We start from the raw sequence: 20,735 nt of genomic DNA on the forward strand, positions 1-20,735 counted from the left end.
TTAGGGGTATGTGGGTGGTGGGTTTTAATGTTGGGGGGGTTGTATTTTTCTTTTACAGGCAAAAGAGCTGAATTCTTTGGGGCATGCCCCACGAAAGGCCCTTTTAAGGGCTGGTAAGGTAAAAGAGCTTTGAACTTTTTTAATTTAGAATAGGGTAGGGCATTTTTTTTATTTTGGGGGGCTTTGTTATTTTATTAGGGGGCTTAGATTAGGTGTAAGTATCTTAAAATTGTTGTAATATTTTTAAAATGTTTGTAACTTATTTTTTTTATTTTTTGTAACTTAGCTTTTTTTATTTTTTGTACTTTAGTTAGTTTATGTAATTGTATTTAATTGTAGTTATTTGTAGTTAATTTATTTAATTAATGTAATGATAGTGTAGTGTTAGGTTTAATTGTAACTTAGGTTAGGATTTATTTTACAGGTAATTTTGTATTTCTTTTAGCTAGGTAGTTATTAAATAGTTAATAACTATTTAATAACTATTCTAACTAGCTAAAATAAATACAAAGTTACCTGTAAAATAAATATAAATCCTAAAATAGCTACAATGTAATTATTAATTACATTGAAGCTATCTTAGGGTTTATTTTACAGGTAAGTATTTAGTTTTAAATAGGAATAATTTATTAAAGTATAGTGTAGTGTTAGGTGTAATTGTAACTTAGGTTAGTTTTTATTTTACAGGTTAATTTCTCTTTATTTTAGCTAGGTAAGCTATTAAATAGTTAATAACTATTTAATAGCTATTGTACCTAGTTAAAATAAATTAAAATTTGCCTGTAAAATAAAAATAAATCCTAAAATAGCTACAATATAATTATTATTTATATTGTAGCTATATTAGGGTTTATTTTATAGGTAAGTATTTAGTTTTAAATAGGATTAATTTAGTTCATAATAGAAAACAGAATTTATGTTTACCTGATAAATTTCTTTCTCCAACGGTGTGTCCGGTCCACGGCGTCATCCTTACTTGTGGGATATTCTCTTCCCCAACAGGAAATGGCAAAGAGCCCAGCAAAGCTGGTCACATGATCCCTCCTAGGCTCCGCCTACCCCAGTCATTCGACCGACGTTAAGGAGGAATATTTGCATAGGAGAAACCATATGGTACCGTGGTGACTGTAGTTAAAGAAAATAAAATATCAGACCTGATTAAAAAAACCAGGGCGGGCCGTGGACCGGACACACCGTTGGAGAAAGAAATTTATCAGGTAAACATAAATTCTGTTTTCTCCAACATAGGTGTGTCCGGTCCACGGCGTCATCCTTACTTGTGGGAACCAATACCAAAGCTTTAGGACACGGATGAAGGGAGGGAGCAAATCAGGTCACCTAAATGGAAGGCACCACGGCTTGCAAAACCTTTCTCCCAAAAATAGCCTCAGAAGAAGCAAAAGTATCAAACTTGTAAAATTTGGTAAAAGTGTGCAGTGAAGACCAAGTCGCTGCCCTACATATCTGATCAACAGAAGCCTCGTTCTTGAAGGCCCATGTGGAAGCCACAGCCCTAGTGGAATGAGCTGTGATTCTTTCGGGAGGCTGCCGTCCGGCAGTCTCGTAAGCCAATCTGATGATGCTTTTAATCCAAAAAGAGAGAGAGGTAGAAGTTGCTTTTTGACCTCTCCTTTTACCTGAATAAACAACAAACAAGGAAGATGTTTGTCTAAAATCCTTTGTAGCATCTAAATAGAATTTTAGAGCGCGAACAACATCCAAATTGTGCAACAAACGTTCCTTCTTTGAAACTGGTTTTGGACACAGAGAAGGTACGATAATCTCCTGGTTAATGTTTTTGTTAGAAACAACTTTTGGAAGAAAACCAGGTTTAGTACGTAAAACCACCTTATCTGCATGGAACACCAGATAAGGAGGAGAACACTGCAGAGCAGATAATTCTGAGACTCTTCTAGCAGAAGAAATCGCAACTAAAAACAAAACTTTCCAAGATAATAACTTAATATCAACGGAATGTAAGGGTTCAAACGGAACCCCCTGAAGAACTGAAAGAACTAAATTGAGACTCCAAGGAGGAGTCAAAGGTTTGTAAACAGGCTTGATTCTAACCAGAGCCTGAACAAAGGCTTGAACATCTGGCACAGCTGCCAGCTTTTTGTGAAGCAATACCGACAAGGCAGAAATCTGTCCCTTCAGGGAACTTGCAGATAATCCTTTTTCCAATCCTTCTTGAAGGAAGGATAGAATCCTAGGAATCTTAACCTTGTCCCAAGGGAATCCTTTAGATTCACACCAACAGATATATTTTTTCCAAATTTTGTGGTAAATCTTTCTAGTCACAGGCTTTCTGGCCTGAACAAGAGTATCGATCACAGAATCTGAGAATCCTCGCTTCGATAAAATCAAGCGTTCAATCTCCAAGCAGTCAGCTGGAGTGAAACCAGATTCGGATGTTCGAACGGACCCTGAACAAGAAGGTCTCGTCTCAAAGGTAGCTTCCAAGGTGGAGCCGATGACATATTCACCAGATCTGCATACCAAGTCCTGCGTGGCCACGCAGGAGCTATCAAGATCACCGACGCCCTCTCCTGCTTGATCCTGGCTATCAGCCTGGGGATGAGAGGAAATGGCGGGAACACATAAGCTAGTTTGAAGGTCCAAGGTGCTACTAGTGCATCCACTAGAGCCGCCTTGGGATCCCTGGATCTGGCCCCGTAGCAAGGAACTTTGAAGTTCTGACGAGAGGCCATCAGATCCATGTCTGGAATGCCCCACAGGTGAGTGACTTGGGCAAAGATTTCCGGATGGAGTTCCCACTCCCCCGGATGCAATGTCTGACGACTCAGAAAATCCGCTTCCCAATTTTCCACTCCTGGGATGTGGATAGCAGACGGGTGGCAGGAGTGAGACTCCGCCCAAAGAATAATTTTGGTTACTTCTTCCATCGCTAGGGAACTCCTTGTTCCCCCCTGATGGTTGATGTACGCAACAGTCGTCATGTTGTCTGATTGAAACCGTATGAACCTGGTCCTCGCAAGCTGGGGCCAGGCCTGGAGCGCATTGAATATCGCTCTCAGTTCCAGAATATTTATCGGTAGAAGAGATTCTTCCCGAGACCAAAGACCCTGAGCTTTCAGGGATCCCCAGACCGCGCCCCAGCCTATCAGACTGGCGTCGGTCGTGACAATGACCCACTCTGGTCTGTGGAACATCATCCCTTGAGACAGATTGTCCAGGGACAGCCACCAACGGAGTGAGTCTCTGGTCCTCTGATTTACTTGTATCTTCGGAGACAAGTCTGTATAGTCCCCATTCCACTGACTGAGCATGCACAGTTGTAATGGTCTTAGATGAATGCGCGCAAAAGGAACTATGTCCATCGCCGCCACCATCAACCCGATCACTTCCATGCACTGAGCTATGGAAGGAAGAGGAACGGAATGAAGTATCCGACAAGAGTCCAGAAGCTTTGTTTTTCTGGCCTCTGTTAGAAAGATCCTCATTTCTAAGGAGTCTATAATTGTTCCCAAGAAGGGAACCCTTGTTGACGGGGATAGAGAACTCTTTTCCACGTTCACTTTCCAGCCGTGAGATCTGAGAAAGGCCAGGACAATGTCCGTGTGAGCCTTTGCTTGAGGAAGGGACGACGCTTGAATCAGAATGTCGTCCAGGTAAGGTACTACTGCAATGCCCCTTGGTCTTAGCACCGCTAGAAGGGACCCTAGTACCTTTGTGAAAATCCTTGGAGCAGTGGCTAATCCGAAAGGAAGCGCCACGAACTGGTAATGTTTGTCCAGGAATGCAAACCTTAGGAACCGATGATGTTCCTTGTGGATAGGAATATGTAGATACGCATCCTTTAAATCCACCGTGGTCATAAATTGACCTTCCTGGATGGAAGGAAGGATAGTTCGAATGGTTTCCATCTTGAACGATGGAACCTTGAGAAATTTGTTTAAGATCTTGAGATCTAGGATTGGTCTGAACGTTCCCTCTTTTTTGGGAACTATGAACAGATTGGAGTAGAACCCCATCCCTTGTTCTCTTAATGGAACAGGATGAATCACTCCCATTTTTAACAGGTCTTCTACACAATGTAAGAACGCCTGTCTTTTTATGTGGTCTGAAGACAACTGCGACTTGTGGAACCTCCCCCTTGGGGGAAGTCCCTTGAATTCCAGAAGATAACCCTGGGAGACTATTTCTAGCGCCCAAGGATCCAGAACATCTCTTGCCCAAGCCTGAGCGAAGAGAGAGAGTCTGCCCCCCACCAGATCCGGTCCCGGATCGGGGGCCAATATTTCATGCTGTCTTGGTAGCAGTGGCAGGTTTCTTGGCCTGCTTTCCCTTGTTCCAGCCTTGCATTGGTCTCCAAGCTGGCTTGGCCTGAGAAGTATTACCCTCTTGCTTAGAGGACGTAGCACCTTGGGCTGGTCCGTTTTTACGAAAGGGACGAAAATTAGGTCTATTTTTTGCCTTGAAGGGCCGATCCTGAGGAAGGGCGTGGCCCTTACCCCCAGTGATATCAGAGATAATCTCTTTCAAGTCAGGACCAAACAGCGTTTTCCCCTTGAAAGGAATGTTTAGTAGCTTGTTCTTGGAAGACGCATCAGCCGACCAAGATTTCAACCAAAGCGCTCTGCGCGCCACAATAGCAAACCCAGAGTTCTTAGCCGCTAACTTAGCCAATTGCAAAGAGGCGTCTAGAGTGAAAGAATTAGCCAATTTGAGAGCATTGATTCTGTCCATAATCTCCTCATAAGGAGGAGAGTCACTATCGAGCACCTTAAGCAGTTCATCAAACCAGAAATATGCGGCTGTAGTGACAGGGACAATGCATGAAATGGGTTGTAGAAGGTAACCCTGCTGAACAAACATCTTTTTAAGCAAACCTTCTAATTTTTTATCCATAGGATCTTTGAAAGCACAACTATCCTCTATGGGAATAGTGGTGCGTTTGTTTAAAGTAGAAACCGCTCCCTCGACCTTGGGGACTGACTGCCATAAGTCCTTTCTGGGGTCGACCATAGGAAACAATTTTTTAAATATGGGGGGAGGGACGAAAGGAATACCGGGCCTTTCCCATTCTTATGAACAATGTCCGCCACCCGCTTGGGTATAGGAAAAGCTTCTGGGAGCCCCGGCACCTCTAGGAACTTGTCCATTTTACATAGTTTCTCTGGGATGACTAAATTTTCACAATCATCCAGAGTGGATAATACCTCCTTAAGCAAAATGCGGAGATGTTCCAATTTAAATTTAAATGTAATCACATCAGATTCAGCCTGCTGAGAAATGTTCCCTAAATCAGTAATTTCTCCCTCAGACAAAACCTCCCTGGCCCCCTCAGATTGGGTTAGGGGCCCTTCAGAGATATTAATATCAGCGTCGTCATGCTCTTCAGTAACTAAAACAGAGCAGCCACGCTTACGCTGACAAGGGTTCATTTTGGCTAAAATGTTTTTGACAGAATTATCCATTACAGCCGTTAATTGTTGCATAGTAAGGAGTATTGGCGCGCTAGATGTACTAGGGGCCTCCTGAGTGGGCAAGACTCGTGTAGACGAAGGAGGGAATGATGCAGTACCATGCTTACTCCCCTCACTTGAGGAATCATCTTGGGCATCATTGTCATTATCACATAAATCACATTTATTTAAATGAATAGGAATTCTGGCTTCCCCACATTCAGAACACAGTCTATCTGGTAGTTCAGACATGTTAAACAGGCATAAACTTGATCAGAAAGTACAAAAAACGTTTTAAAATAAAACCGTTACTGTCACTTTAAATTTTAAACTGAACACACTTTATTACTGCAATTGCGAAAAAACATGAAGGAATTGTTCAAAATTCACCAAATTTTCACCACAGCGTCTTAAAGCCTTGAAAATATTGCACACCAATTTTGGAAGCTTTAACCCTTAAAATAACGGAACCGGAGCCGTTTTAAGCTTTAAACCCCTTTACAGTCCCTGGTATCTGCTTTGCTGAGACCCAACCAAACCCAAAGGGGAATACGATACCAAATGACGCCTTCAGAAGTCTTTTATAAGTATCAGAGCTCCTCTCACATGCGACTGCATGCCATGCCTCTCAAAAACAAGTGCGCAACACCGGCGCGAAAATGAGACTCTGCCTATGCTTTGGGAAAGCCCCTAAAGAATAAGGTGTCTAAAACAGTGCCTGCCGATATTATTAAATCAAAATACCCAGAATAAATGATTCCTCAAGGCTAAATAAGTGTTAATATCAATCGATTTAGCCCAAAAAAAGTCTACAGTTTAAATAAGCCCTTGTGAAGCCCTTATTTACAATCTTAATAAACATGGCTTACCGGATCCCATAGGGAAAATGACAGCTTCCAGCATTACATCGTCTTGTTAGAATGTGTCATACCTCAAGCAGCAAGAGACTGCAAACTGTTCCCCCAACTGAAGTTAATTGCTCTCAACAGTCCTGTGTGGAACAGCCATGGATTTTAGTTACGGTTGCTAAAATCATTTTCCTCATACAAACAGAATTCTTCATCTCTTTTCTGTTTCTGAGTAAATAGTACGTACCAGCACTATTTGAAAATAACAAACTCTTGATTGAATAATGAAAAACTACAGTTAAACACTAAAAAACTCTAAGCCATCTCCGTGGAGATGTTGCCTGTACAACGGCAAAGAGAATGACTGGGGTAGGCGGAGCCTAGGAGGGATCATGTGACCAGCTTTGCTGGGCTCTTTGCCATTTCCTGTTGGGGAAGAGAATATCCCACAAGTAAGGATGACGCCGTGGACCGGACACACCTATGTTGGAGAAATATTATTTAGATTTATTTAATTAATATTTAAGTTAGGGGGTGTTAGGGTTAGTGTTAGACTTAGGTTTAGGGGTTAATAATTTTATTACAGTGGCGGCGGTGTAGTGGGGGGCAGGATAGGGGTTAATAAATGTATTAAAGGTGGCGACGGTGTAGGGGGGCAGGATAGGGGTTAATACATTTAATATAGGTTGCGGCGGGGTCCGGGAGCCGCTGTTTAGGGGTTAATACATATATTATAGTTGCGGCGGGGTCAGGGAGCGGCGGTTTAGGGGTTAAACTATTTATTTAGTTGCGGCGAGGTGCGGGATCAGCAGGATAGGGGTTAATAACTTTATTATAGAGGGCGACGGTATAGGGGGGGCAGGATAGGGGTTACTAGGTATAATGTAGGTTGCGTCAGTGTCCGGGAGCAGTGGTTTAGGGGTTAATACATTTATAAGAGTTGCGGCGGTTTAGGGGTTACTAACTTTATTTAGTTGCGGGGGGCTCCGGTATAGGGGGTAGAACAGTGTAGTTTAGTGTGGGTGCTTAGTGACAGGCTAGCAAGAAAGCTGTAAAAAAGCCGAAGAGCAGCAAGATCGGATGAGCGATAACTATCACAGTCCGCTGCTCATCGCCCCGTACTTGGTGCGTGGCTTTTTGACAGCTTTTTTGATAACTTAGGCGAATTTTTGCAGGTCCGCGGCGGCGATGTGAGGCAAGCTTAGGCGGGCGTATTGGGCCGGCGAAGGCAGGTAAAGTAGACGCGTTGATAACTAACCCCCCCAGGACTTAAGCCATAACGCTCTACGCGCTAAAATGACAAAACCTGAATTCTTTGCTGCTAATTCAGCCAATTGAAAAGTGGCATCTGTAATGAAAGAATTAGCTAGCTTGAGAGCCCTAATTCTATCCAGAATATCATCTAATGGGGTCTCAACCTGAAGAGCCTCTTCCAGAGCCTTGAACCAAAAGGACGCTGCAGTAGTTACAGGATCAATGCACACTATAGGTTGGAGAAGAAAACCTTGGTGAACAAATATTTTCTTCAGAAGACCCTCTAATTTTTTATCCATAGGATCTTTGAAAGCACAACTGTCCTTGATAGGTATAGTTGTACGCTTAGCCAGGGTAGAAATAGCTCCCTCCACCTTAGGGACCGTCTGCCATGAGTCCCGCACGGTGTCAGATATGGGAAACATTTTCTTAAAAGTAGGAGGGGAAGCGAACGGAATACCTGGTCTATCCCACTCCTTAGTAACAATTTCCGAAATCCTCTTAGGGACCGGAAAAACATCAGTGTAGGCAGGAACCTCTAGGAATCTGTCAATTTTACACAATTTCTCTGGAACTACAATAGGGTCACAATCATCCAGAGTCGCTAAAACCTCCCTGTGCAATAAGCGGAGGTGTTCTAGTTTAAATTTAAAAGCCGTCATATCTGAATCTGTCTGAGGGAACATATTTCCTGAATCAGAAATCTCTCCCTCAGCCAGCAAATCCCTCACTTCAGAACATTGTGAGGGTACATCGGAAATGGCTAATAAAGCGTCAGAGGGCTCAGCGTTTGTTCTCACACCAGACCTACTGCTCTTCCACTGCAACCCAGGCAGCTTAGATAAAACCTCTGTGAGGGTAGTATTCATAACTGCGGCTATATCTTGCAGGGTGAAAGAATTAGACGCACTAGAAGTACTTGGCGTCGCTTGTGCGGTCGTTAACGGTTGTGAAACTTGGGGAGAATTAGATGGCAAAACCTGATTCTCTTCTGACTGAGAATCATCCTGCGACATACTTTTAGTAGCTAAAATATGTTCTTTACAATTTATTGACCTTTCAGTGCATGAGGGACACATTCTAAGTGGAGGTTCCACAATGGCTTCTAAACATATTGAACATTGACTTTCCTCAATGTCAGACATGTTGAACAGGCTAGTAATGACTATAAACAAGCATGAAAACACTTTATTTAGTGAAAAAAATAACAATCTTAAAAAACAGTACTGAGCCTTTAAGAAAAAAAAGCATACACGTTCTGCAAAACAGCCTAAACATGCACCAAATTTTTCAAAATTTTGTATGTAGACACAATAGAGGTAGTTAAGACTGCAGCACAATTTTTTTTTACAATGAACCCCTTAATTTGCAAACCGGATCGAAAATTGGCCCAGATCCGGAAAAAAACACTCTCAGCACCTTGCCACTACCTGCCCTCAGGGATCGAAAATGTGGGGTAAAAGCTTCGATTTGGCCCAAAACATACACCAGGGCCCTCAGGAGTTAGAGCTTGCTGCTTGCTGATAAAACTAACTGCGCATCTGAGGCGCGATGTCTCCACAGCCTTAAAGAACCACACCAGAGCAGTTATAACTAGCCATGTGGGTTCTGAGACCCAAAAGTTAAGCCATGTGTGCCCTTAATAAAGTCTGCCCAAAACGTTATTGCCCACAAAAACGTTAAAGCACTCCCAAATCAAAAAACGTTTGCTCACAAACATTTGCAATTCAGTGTTAACCATATTTGTAATTGGCCCCATATGCAAGCTAAGTAATGCCCTTCTTTTAGCGCTAGGATTACTGCTTACCCTTACCCTCCTGGGTATAATGTCAGCCTTTCTGAAATACACAGTCTCTCCAGAAAAATATGACTGAACATACCTCACTGCTGCATAGCATGAAACCGTTCCTCACACTGAAGTTTCCTGTACTCCTCAGCCTCTGTGGGAAAAGCAATGGATCTTAGTTACAAATGCTAAGATCATCATCCTCCAGGCAGCAGTCTTCATCCATCTGCTGCCTGAGAGTAAATAGTACACACCGGTACCATTTAAAATAACAAACTCTTGCTTGAAGAAATTAAAAACGAATATTTTATCACCTCTTTCACTTTACCCTTCCTAGTACTTAGAGTAGGCAAAGAGAATGACTGGGGGGTGGAGCTAAGGGAGGAGCTATATAGACAGCTCTGCTGTGGTGCTCTTTGCCACTTCCTGTTAGCAGGAGGATAATATCCCACAAGTAAAGGATGAATCCGTGGACTCGTCTTACCTTTACAGAAGAAATTATATTATTATAATATATGGGTAATAAAGGGATTATCAATCTTTTTAAACAATAACAATTCTGGAGTAGACTGTCCCTTTAAGGAAATACAAGAGAGCATGCTACCCCAGTCTACACATGTGCAAACAGACAGCTAGATTACGAGTTTTGTGTTATGGCTGCTTGCTAATTACTTGTACGTTATTTTCACCGCTCACCTTTTATCGCGCTGGTATTACCGTTTTTAAAAAAAACCCGGCTTGTGCAGGCGATATGATTGCGTTGAGCTCCATACCTCACCCAAATACAAGCACTGCTTTGACGTGCTCGTGCACGATTTCCCTATAGACATCAATGGGGAGAGCCGGCAAAAAAAAAAAGCCTAACACCTGCGCTCAAGGAAACAAAAGCTCCGTAACGCATCCCCATTGATGTCTATGGGGAAAGAAAAAGGTACGTTTAAACTTAACACCCTAACATAAACCCCAAGTCTAAACACCCCTAATCTACTGCCCCTATCATCGCCGCTACCTACATAATTTTATTAACCCCTAATCTGCCACCCTTAACATCGCCACCACATAAATAAAACTATTAACCCCTAATCTGCTGCTCCTAACATCGCTGCCACTTACATTACAGTTATTAACCCCTAAACCGCCGCCCTCCCACATCGCAAACACTATTAAATATTATTAACCCCTAATCTGCCGTCCGCCCACACCACCGCTATAATAAACCTATTAACCCCTGACCCTAACCCTAACTTGAATATAATTAAAATAAATCTAAATTAAAGTTACAATTTTTACCTAAATAATTCCTATTTAAAACTAAATACAAACTTACCTGTAAAATAAAACCTAAGCTAGCTACAATATAACTAACAGTTATATTGTAGCTATCTTAGGTTTTATTTTGTTTTCACAGGTAAGTTTGTATTTATTTTAACTAGGTAGACTAGTTAGTAAATAGTTATTAACTATTTACTAGCTACCTAGTTAAAATAAATACAAACTTACCTGTGAAATAAAACCTAACTGCCTTACACTAAAACCTAACATTACAATAAAATGAAATAAATTAAATTAATAAAATACATTTATCTAAATTACCAAAAAAATTAACACAAAATTACACAAAATAAAAAACGAAATGATCAAAAATAAAAAAGAATTACTCCTAATCTATTAGCCCTATCAAAATAAAAAAGCCCCCCCCCCCAAATAAAACACCCCTAGCCTACACTAAACTGCCAATGGCCCTTAAAAGGAAAGAAATCAGCTCTTTTACCTGTAAAAAAAATACAAACCCCCCAACAGTAAAACCCACCACCCACACAACCATACCCCCCAAATAAAAACCTAATCTAAATAAACCTAAGATCTCCAGTGCCTTGAAAAGGGCATTTGGATGGGCATTGCCCTTAAAAAGGCATTTAGCTTTTTTACTGCCCAAACCGTAAGCTAAAAATAAAACCCACCCAATAAACCCTTAAAAAAACAATAAACACTAACCCCCGACAATCCACTTACAGTTTTCGAAGACCGGACATCCATCCTCATCCAGGCGGCAGAAGTCTTCATCTAAGCGGGCACAAGTCTTCATCCAGACGGCATCTTCTATCTTCATCCAGCCGGCATCTTATATCTTCATCCATCCGGTGTGGAGTGGGTCCATCTTCAAGACATCCGGCACGGAGCATCCTCTTCTTCCGATAGTCAACAAAGAATGAAGTTTCCCTTTTGTCAGGGTTTTTTTCCCTGATTTGTTTGCCATGTGCTGCTGGCAGCCATTTTACTCACCTTTCTTGCTGAATCTGGTTCAGAGTGTGTGATGCTGCTCATTTCCTGCACGCCCTCTTATGGTCAGACTGTTGTACATCATCTGTGTGAGACAGGTTGCAGTCTCAGAATTATGATGTCATCACTTAATATTTAAAGGGCCTCTGTTCAGTATGCTTTGTCCTTGAGTTGTCTCAGACCTGTTTGTGAGGTCCTGTGTATTACCTGGCTAGTCTGACATCTCTTCTGGTTCCTGATTCCTGGCTTGTTCCTGACTTTGCTGTTCTCTTTGTTCCTGATTCCGACTCGTCTGACTACTCGCTTTAGCTCCTGACTCGGCTCGTCTGACTACCAGCTCTGGTTTTGACTCTTGGCTTGTTATTTGACTTATGGACTTTTTATTATTTTTGTTATTAATAAAGGTGTGATTATTTTTGCATTTCTTGTCTCAGTCTGATTCCTGGCACCCAGACATTATGCAAAGGCCATGAATCCTGATGGTGCTAATAATCCACCTTTACCTACAATCATTTCCAGGATTGAGGAATAGGATCACCACTTGGATCAATTTGCACTAGCCCTGCAAACCCTGCTGACTCGCACTGCACATTTGGACCAGAGTGTCCCACAAGTTATGGCTGCTCCTGTTTCCGCTGCTGCACCTAGTCCTACCAGGAGCATGTCCGGTTCTGCACCTCTACCTCAGTGTTATGGAGGCGATCCTAGTCAGTGCAGAGGGTTTTTGAACCAGGTGGGCATTTACTTTGAGATGTTACCTCAGGCGTTTCCCTCTGACAGAGCTAAGGTGGGATTTATCATCTCTTTACTCTCTGACATGGCCCTTGCCTGGGCTAATCCCTTGTGGGAGACTAATAAACCTGTGATTTCTAATTACCCTGAATTTGTGGCCTCCTTTCAAAGGGTATTTGATGTTCTGTCTCTCTCCTCCTCTGCTGCAGTGGCGTCACTAGGGGGAGGCGGGCCGCACCCGGGTGACACCCTCCAGGGGGTGACACCAAAAAAAAAAAATTTTTTTTTTTTAAAAATTTTATTGAAATTCAAAGAAATACAATGTTGAGATGCATAGATTTTTTTTTATTAGAGGGGCTGGCATTTGTGAACATTGGTGGGACTGGGGAAGTTGTAGACACACAATTTTTTTGCCCCTTGAGCCAGTGCTGCAATTTCAACAAATAGTTTTCCCGGCTGCTTTTGCTTGTTTGTACTTTGCTTCTCCCCTGCCCAATTTCGCTATGAATGTTGTGGGCATGCCGTGGGGCTTGCAAAGTTGCGCTGCTAGCCTAAACCTGCCTGCCTATCTGTGCTCACTGCTCAGTGACATGTGGAGCAGTGGAGTCACTCACTGCTGTGCTGTCTCTCTAAACGGGAACTGGCAAATCATGAGGGGATGCCTGGCACCTGACCGCATGACTGTTTGACACTGTCTTTAAAGTGAAGGAGCCACGTATGATGCCCACCAGACCATTACGGTTACGGTACACTAAGTGCACACTGAACAGGTAGGAGGGCGGGCGGGGGTCTGGGGGTGGGCAGAGTGCATAGGTGATTGGCCATAAGAAGCGGTAGGCACGCGGCCCGAGGCTGTGTACTGACAGGCTTGGAACAGAGTCAGAGAGCAGAATTTTCATAGTTTGCACCTAAAACTTTTCTTTAGTGATTTATTTTAGAGTGCTCTGTTTATCTTTCATTTGATGTTGTGCTGAGCCAGGGAGCAGCTCTAGGCATGCGCTTTATAATTAATGCAGTGCAGTTTATATATTTTGTAAGTGTGTGTGTCTCAGTGTTTTTGTGTGTGTATTTTTGTGTGTGTGTCTGAGTGTGTTTCCGAGTGTTTGTGTTTGCATCTGAGTATGTTTTAAGTGTGTCTGAGTGTTTGTATGTGTGTTTGCCTGTGTTTTTGTGTGTGTCTGCTTTCTGGGGGGGGGGGGGTGACACCATAACTTACCGCACCGGGTGACACCAACCCTAGTGACGCCACTGCTCTGCTGCCAAACGACTCATGTCCATTCAGCAAGGTACGAGATCTGTTGCTCAGTATGCCATTGAGTTCCATACGCTTGCCGCAGAGGTTGGTTGGAACAATGAAGCCCTTGTTGCCGCCTTCTTTCATGGGCTTTCTGATGTGATTAAAGATGAAGTTGCTGCCAGAGATTTACCAGAGGATCTCGAGACTTTGGTGTCTTTTTTAATTCTAATTGACATCAGACTCAGAGAGAGGTCCTCTTTCAAGGAGCACTTGCAGAAGCCTTCTGTACCGTTGTCTCCTATGTTGTCGTTCCCACCCATGCCTCCCTCTCCTCCCATGTCTCCTGGTCCCGAGTCACCAGGTACTGCTGTGCCGATGCAGTTCGGATTTACGCGTCTCTCCACGGCGGAGAGGGCCTTTAGGAGGAGGGAGGGGCTCTGTCTCTATAGCGGGTTACAAAGCTACCTTTTAAAGTTTTGTCCTACATGGCTGGTTAAACGCTCGCACCTAGGGTCCTGTTGGTGGCAGACCTTGGGTGGTTTATACTCATCCCCGGAACCGCTAAAGGAGAAACCTTTGGTCACGGTTGTCCTTTACTGGGTGGACTCCTCCATAGTCACCCAGGCTCTTGTTGACTCCGGTGCTGCGGGCTATTTAATTGACAGTGCTTTTGTATCACAGCATTCCATTCCTGTATTGCCTCGGTCCGTTCCGCCTTGCTATTGAGGCCATTGATGGCAGGCCTTTTCAGCCTGCACTCATTACTCACGAAACCACTCCATTATCCATGGCTGTTAGGGCTCTCCATTTTGAAACCCTTCAGTTCCAGGTGATTAACTCTCCGCATTTTCCGGTTGTTCTGGGTTATCCCTGGCTCCAAAAGCACAATCCCAGTCTCGACTGGCGTAGGTCCGAAATATTGTTGTGGTCTCCGCAATGTATTTCCACTTGTCTTCGGAAACCAGTCAAAGTCCCGTGCACTTCTTCGGTATCTCAAGTGCCTGAAGAGTACCGAGAGTTCCAAGACGTTTTTTACAAGGTGTGTGCCGGTATGTTGCCTTCTCACCGGTCTTACGATTGTGCCATAGACCTGCAACCCAGAGCCATTCCTCCTCGGCCGGGTTTTTCCTCTCTCGTTGCAGAGAATTGTGCTATGGAGGAGTATGTTGCCGATGCTCTGTCACAGGGGATCATCCGCAAATCCTGCTCTCCTGCAGGGGCTGGCTTCTTCTTTGTGAAGAAAAAGGGTAGCGAGTTAAGACCATGCATCGATTATAGGGGTCTTAATTGTCTTACCATTAAGAATGCTTACCCTATTACGCTCATTACGTAACTCTTTGACAACCTCAAGGGAGCTACGGTCTTTTCTAAACTTGATTTGAGAGGAGCATACAATCTCGTTATGATTAAGGAGTGCCACGAATGGAAAACAGCATTTAACACCAGGAGTGGGCATTATGAGTATCTTGTAATGCCTTTTGGCCTATGTAATGCTCCAGCTGTTTTCCAGGAATTTATTAATGATGTTCTATGAGATAAGTTGTAACAGTGTGTTGTGGTGTATTTAGATGATATCCTCATACACTCACCCACACTTGAGGCTCATTGTTCTGATGTTACACGGGTACTTCAGAGACTACGCGAGAACGGCCTGTTTTGTAAACTAGAGAAATGTAAGTTCCATCAGATTCAAGTAACCTTCCTAGGTTATGTAATCTCCATTGCAGGGTTCTCCATGGATCCTGACAAGTTGTCTGCAGTCCTGCAGTGGCCTCGCCCAGTTGGTCTTCGCTCTATTCAACGTTTTTTGGGCTTTGCCAATTACTATAGGAAGTTTATTAAAAACTTTTCTTCCTTGGTCAAACCTATCACTGACATGACCCGTAAGGAGAATGATCCACTTCATTGGTCACCTACTCCCAATAAGGCTTTTGAGAGTCTTAAGATTGCCTTTGATGCTGCTGCAGTTCTGGATCATCCTAACCCTGTCCTGCCTTTTGTTCTTGAGGTCAATGCGTCTGAGACTGGAGTAGTTGCCCTCTTGTCTCAACGTCCTATGCTTGACGGTTCCTTGTATCTGTGCGGTTTCTTCTCTAAGAAATTGAAATTATGAAATTGGCGACAGGGAACTACTGGCCATAATTTTGGCACTCAAGGAATGGAGGCACCTTCTCGAGGGTACTAGCGTACCAGTGCTCATTCTTACTGACAACAAGAATTTGACTTATCTATCAGAAGCAAAACATTTGTCGCCCTGACAGGCCAGATGGGCGCTATTTTTGTCTCAGTTTAATTATGTGGTCTCCTACCTGCCTGGTAGTAAGAATGTTAGGGCTGATGCCCTCTCTCGCCAATTTCCGCCTCTGTCCAAGGAGAAGTCTGTACCTATTCCAGTTATACCTCCTGACCATATTTTGGCCACCATACATACAAATTTTACGTCACCTTTAGGGGAGGAGATCCTGGCTGCACAAACCAATGCACCTCCTGAGAAACCTAGTGGTAAGTGCTTTGTACCTGAGAATCTTCAAACTAAAATATTGCATACTTACCACTATCCTAAAGCCGCAGGTCACCCGGGCAAGAACCAAATGATTTGGTCTGTCACTCGACAATTCTGGTGGCCAGGTCTTCGTTCTGATGTTGCTGTGTATGTTGCCTCCTGCTTAGTCTGTGCACAGAATAAGACTCCTCGACGTCTACCTGTGGGTCTTCTTCAACCTATTGCTAATGGTGAGCGTCCTTGGACAAATCTTTCCATGGACTTCATTGTCGAGCTCCCTGTTTCCAATGGCAATACTGTTATCCTAATGGTGGTTGACCGTTTTTCTAAAATGTCACATTGCTTTCCCTTGAAGAAGTTGCCTACTGCTCAGGAGCTTGCTTCAATTTTTGCCCGGGAGGTCTTCCGTTTACATGGGTTACCCAAGGAGATAGTGTCGGACCGGGGTAGCCAGTTTGTCTCCAGATTTTGGCGTTCCTTTTGTTCTCAAATGGGGATCCAGCTTTCCTTCTCCTCTGCATATCACCCTCAATCCAGTTGAGCTGCAGAACGGTCTAATCAAGCTCTGGAACAGTTCCTCCATTGCTATGTCTCAGATCACCACAATAATTGGTCTGAATTGTTACCTTGGGCAGAGTTCGCTCATAATAGTGCTATTAATGCTTCCTCCCAGTTATCCCCATTCATGACGAATTATGGGTTTCAACCATCCTTGTTGCCCGATTCATGTCTCAGGGAATTCACGTGTTCCATGTGAGTGCAGATTCAGGATTGCCTTCATCGTTCTATGCAGCGCCAAAAGTTCCAGGCTGATCGTAGTCATCTGCCCGCGCCTTCCTACCAGGTTGGTGAGAGGGTTTGGCTGTCCTCCCGCAACTTGAACCTTTGTGTGCCTTCCAATAAACTGGCTCCCCGTTATGTTGGTCCTTTTCGAATACTCCGACAGGTTAATCCTGTGGCCTATGCTCTTGACCTTCCTCCTGCAATGTGCAACTCCAATGTTTTTCATGTCTCCCTCTTGAAACCATTGGTTTGTAATCGGTTTACCACTGTGTTGCCTCGTCCCCGTCCTATCTTTGTTGACAACCATGAAGAATGCCATTGGTAGTTTAGTGTAGGCTAGGGTTTTTTTTTATTTTGGGGGGGCTTTTTTATTTTGATAAGGCTATTAGATTAGTAGTAATTATTTTTTATTTTTGATAATTTCGTTTCTTATTTTGTGTAATTTAGTGTTTATTTTGTTTTGTAATTTAGATAAATGTATTGTATTAATTTAATTTATTTTATTGTAATGTTAGGTTTTATTGTAAGGCAGGTTAGGTTTTAGTTTACAGGTAAATTTGTATTTATTTTAGCTAGGTAGTTAGTAAATGGTTAACTATTTACTAACTAGTCTACCTAGTTAAAATAAATACAAGCTTACCTGTAAAATAAAAATAAAACCTAAGCTAGCTACAATATAACTATTAGTTATATTGTAGCTAGCTTAGGTTTTATTTTACAGGTAAGTTTGTATTTAGTTTAAAATAGGTATTATTTTGTTAATAATTGTAAGTTTAATTTAGCTGTATTTTAATTATGTTAAAGTTAGGGGGTGTTAGGGTTACTTTAGGTTTAGGAGTTAATAGGTTTATTATAGCGGCGGTGTGGGCGGACGGCAGATTAGGGGTTAATAATATTTAAATAGTGTTTGCGATGCGGGAAGGCATCGGTTTAGGGGTTAATAGGTTTATTATAGTATTCGCGATGTGGGAGGGCCTCGGTTTAGGGGTTAATAGGTAGTTTATGGGTGTTAGTGTACTTTTTGACAGTTTAGTTATGAGTTTTATGCTACAGCTGTGTAACGAAAAACTCATAACTACTGACTTTAGATGGCAGTACGGATCTTGTCATTTTAGGCTGTACCGCTCACTTTTTGGCCTCACAGCAAAACCCATAATACCGGCGCTATGGAAGTCCCATTGAAAAAGGACTTTTCTTAAAGTGCGGTACTGATGTTGCGTGACGGCAAAAAAAGTGTGCAGTACAGCTATTCTGACAAGACTTGTAATACCGGCGTTATGGAAAAAGCATCGTTATGGGCCATAACAATGCTTTTTCACTCATAACGCCAAACTCGTAATCTAGCTGAGTGTTTGTGCTATAACTAAATATAAACTTGTGATTGGTTAGCAAGGGTTATTTTGTTCTTAGGGACATGGAAATCAATGAAACAAATAAACATAAAACAATATAGTAATTTGACAAAATAAAGCTGCAGTTTTCATTGCAAAATTATTCGTATATATGAAGTTTCATAATCATGTAGTTTAGAGTTTGTGTTTAATGTCCCTTTAAGTTAAATAATTTCCTTACATTTTCATGACATTTTCATATTAAAAACCTTCAGGGATATAATTTTGCTGGGGCAGTAGTTATACCTCTTTTGGTGAAAGTATAGAGATGTAATCTTCATATATATTTCTTGCCATTTCTTCAACTAGTTTCTTGTTTTGTTCATTCTTTAATTCTTCACATGCTAGCCAGAAAAGAAGATTTTCTTCACTATATTCTGTGCGTAAGAATTCTCGGAATAGATTTCTTCCTGCAGGACTTTTCATCATCTTGTCAAAGTTGTGAGACCAAGACAGAATTTCGTCTGTAGTGGGTTCTTGGCTAAAAAAAAAAAAAAAAAAAAAAAAAAAGTTATGATTTATTAATGCCATGTCATATGCACTCATTTTTACATATACAAAAGTTCCCATAACTGTACACATGAGATTAAAAATGTTTGTACTATTAAATAAAATTACCAGTTGTTATTTATCTCCAGGTTAAATGTTTTTTTAAACTTATTTTTCTAAATATCTTCATTACAAATAGTAAAACCTACAATACAAATCCAGACTTCAACACGGGAATATTGGGTTTGATTTAAAGAAAAATTAAAGTTTTTCTTTTGCTGATTATAAAATAGGACATTTTAATATGTATCATAGTTTTTTATCCTGTTTATCTATCATGCTTGTATGGCTTGTCGATCTCCACTAATAGAGCTGTGAGAGTCTACATTGTCAGCCTGTGAATAAATTTCATCCCAAATCAGCTCACACTAAAACTAATTTTAGCCTTCCCAGCATAGTAGCTGCCCCCTATGCCCACACAACTGTGATCAACTCTCATATTCTCACCACCACCCTTCCCAGACTCCTCCAGCTCCAACTGGCTCCACCCACAACACGCCCAGTCCCTCCCGCCCATCACGGTTTCCCCATAAAACACTAGATGTATCCAAAGAATGTTTTACATTTGGTAATATAATATGTTTATATAGCTTAACTTCTAATTATTAAGTTTCTTTATACTTCATATATCCCAGAGCTTGTAAATTGATTAGTTACATGTTTAAATATATACTGTTATAAGAGTATAAAGTAATACAGGTGTTTAAAAATACTGCAGTATTGGTTTTGTACTTCCTACTAATTGTTACTGAAAAAGACAACTGTGACTGCTTTAATGGTGAAGTATGACAAGAAAATTGTGATTTATTCAAATCAGTTAAAAAAAAATAAAAAAAAAATACATTTTTATAAAAAGACAAAAGAAAAGAAAGTTGATTACAATATCCCTTTAACTATGTGTTTAATCCTAATTACCTGTGACCATTTCTACAATAATAAAATGCTCTAAAGAATTAAATAATTTTACATTGCACTATCATGCCCCTTTAACACATGAATTTGAAGTTTACCAATCAGTTTAATATATTATTATATTACTATATATTTCATATCATATTATATTAATATAATATTATTATATTATAATTAATATAAGATTATTTTATTTGTTATAATATTGAATATGGAGCACCATAAATATGTAAAATAAGTTGTGATTATTTACTATATGCTCTTATTTAGGTTTTTGTGTTTATCCTCTTGGCTTGTGTATTAGTCAGTTAAGAAGGCAGGGTGCTACTGTATATTTTCATTTTCATAACAAAATATACACATAACCTATAAAGCATGACTTTACATGCAGAATATAACATTCTGTAATTTAGTGCAGTGTTTCTCAACCGCGGTCCTCAAGTCCAGCGAACAGGCCAGGTTTTTATTAAAACTGAACTAGAGCACAGGTGAAATAATCAGCTGATCAGTAACCATGGTAACTAACCTGCTCTCATCCATCAACTGATTATTTCACCTGTGCTCTAGTTCAGCTATAGTAAAGACCTGGCCTCTTATGGCTACTTGAGGACCGCGGTTGAGAAACACTGATTTAGCAGACAAAATAGTTTTGAATTTGTCAAATACAAGAAAGCATACATGATAATAGATTTGCATATGAACCTACCTAGGCTTAGCTTTCCACAAAGAATACCAAGCGAACAAAGCAAATGTAATGATAAAAGTAAACTGGAAAGTTGTTTAAAATGACATGCCCTATCTGAATCATGAACGTTGAATTCTGACTAGACTGTCCCTTTAAGACACATGCATACCTTCCTCAGTATGGTTCTAATAAAAAGAAACTGTTTCAGCAAAAGGTAATACAATTATAATACAAATTAAAAAAAAAACATTTTTTTTTTAAATTACACAAACTTTTTGAATCATGAAGGTTTAATTTTAACTTATATGTCCCTTTAATACACAGTACCAATAAATCTATTTTTTGT

The 20,735-nt window shown here is 41.3% G+C and overlaps 1 protein-coding gene across 1 annotated transcript in view; it reads right to left on the minus strand.

The window, feature by feature from the left end:
- The window catches only part of RGS17 (regulator of G protein signaling 17), a 258,855-nt gene that overhangs the window by 15,928 nt on the left and 222,192 nt on the right, over window positions 1–20,735 (minus strand). The window contains exon 6 of the mRNA XM_053711810.1: window positions 18,490–18,724. Within this exon, the coding sequence (XP_053567785.1) occupies window positions 18,490–18,724 (235 nt within the window). The remainder of the gene's footprint in view (window positions 1–18,489; window positions 18,725–20,735) is intronic.

Source organism: Bombina bombina, chromosome 4 (genome assembly GCF_027579735.1).
Source record: "Bombina bombina isolate aBomBom1 chromosome 4, aBomBom1.pri, whole genome shotgun sequence".
Lineage (NCBI taxonomy): Eukaryota > Metazoa > Chordata > Amphibia > Anura > Bombinatoridae > Bombina > Bombina bombina.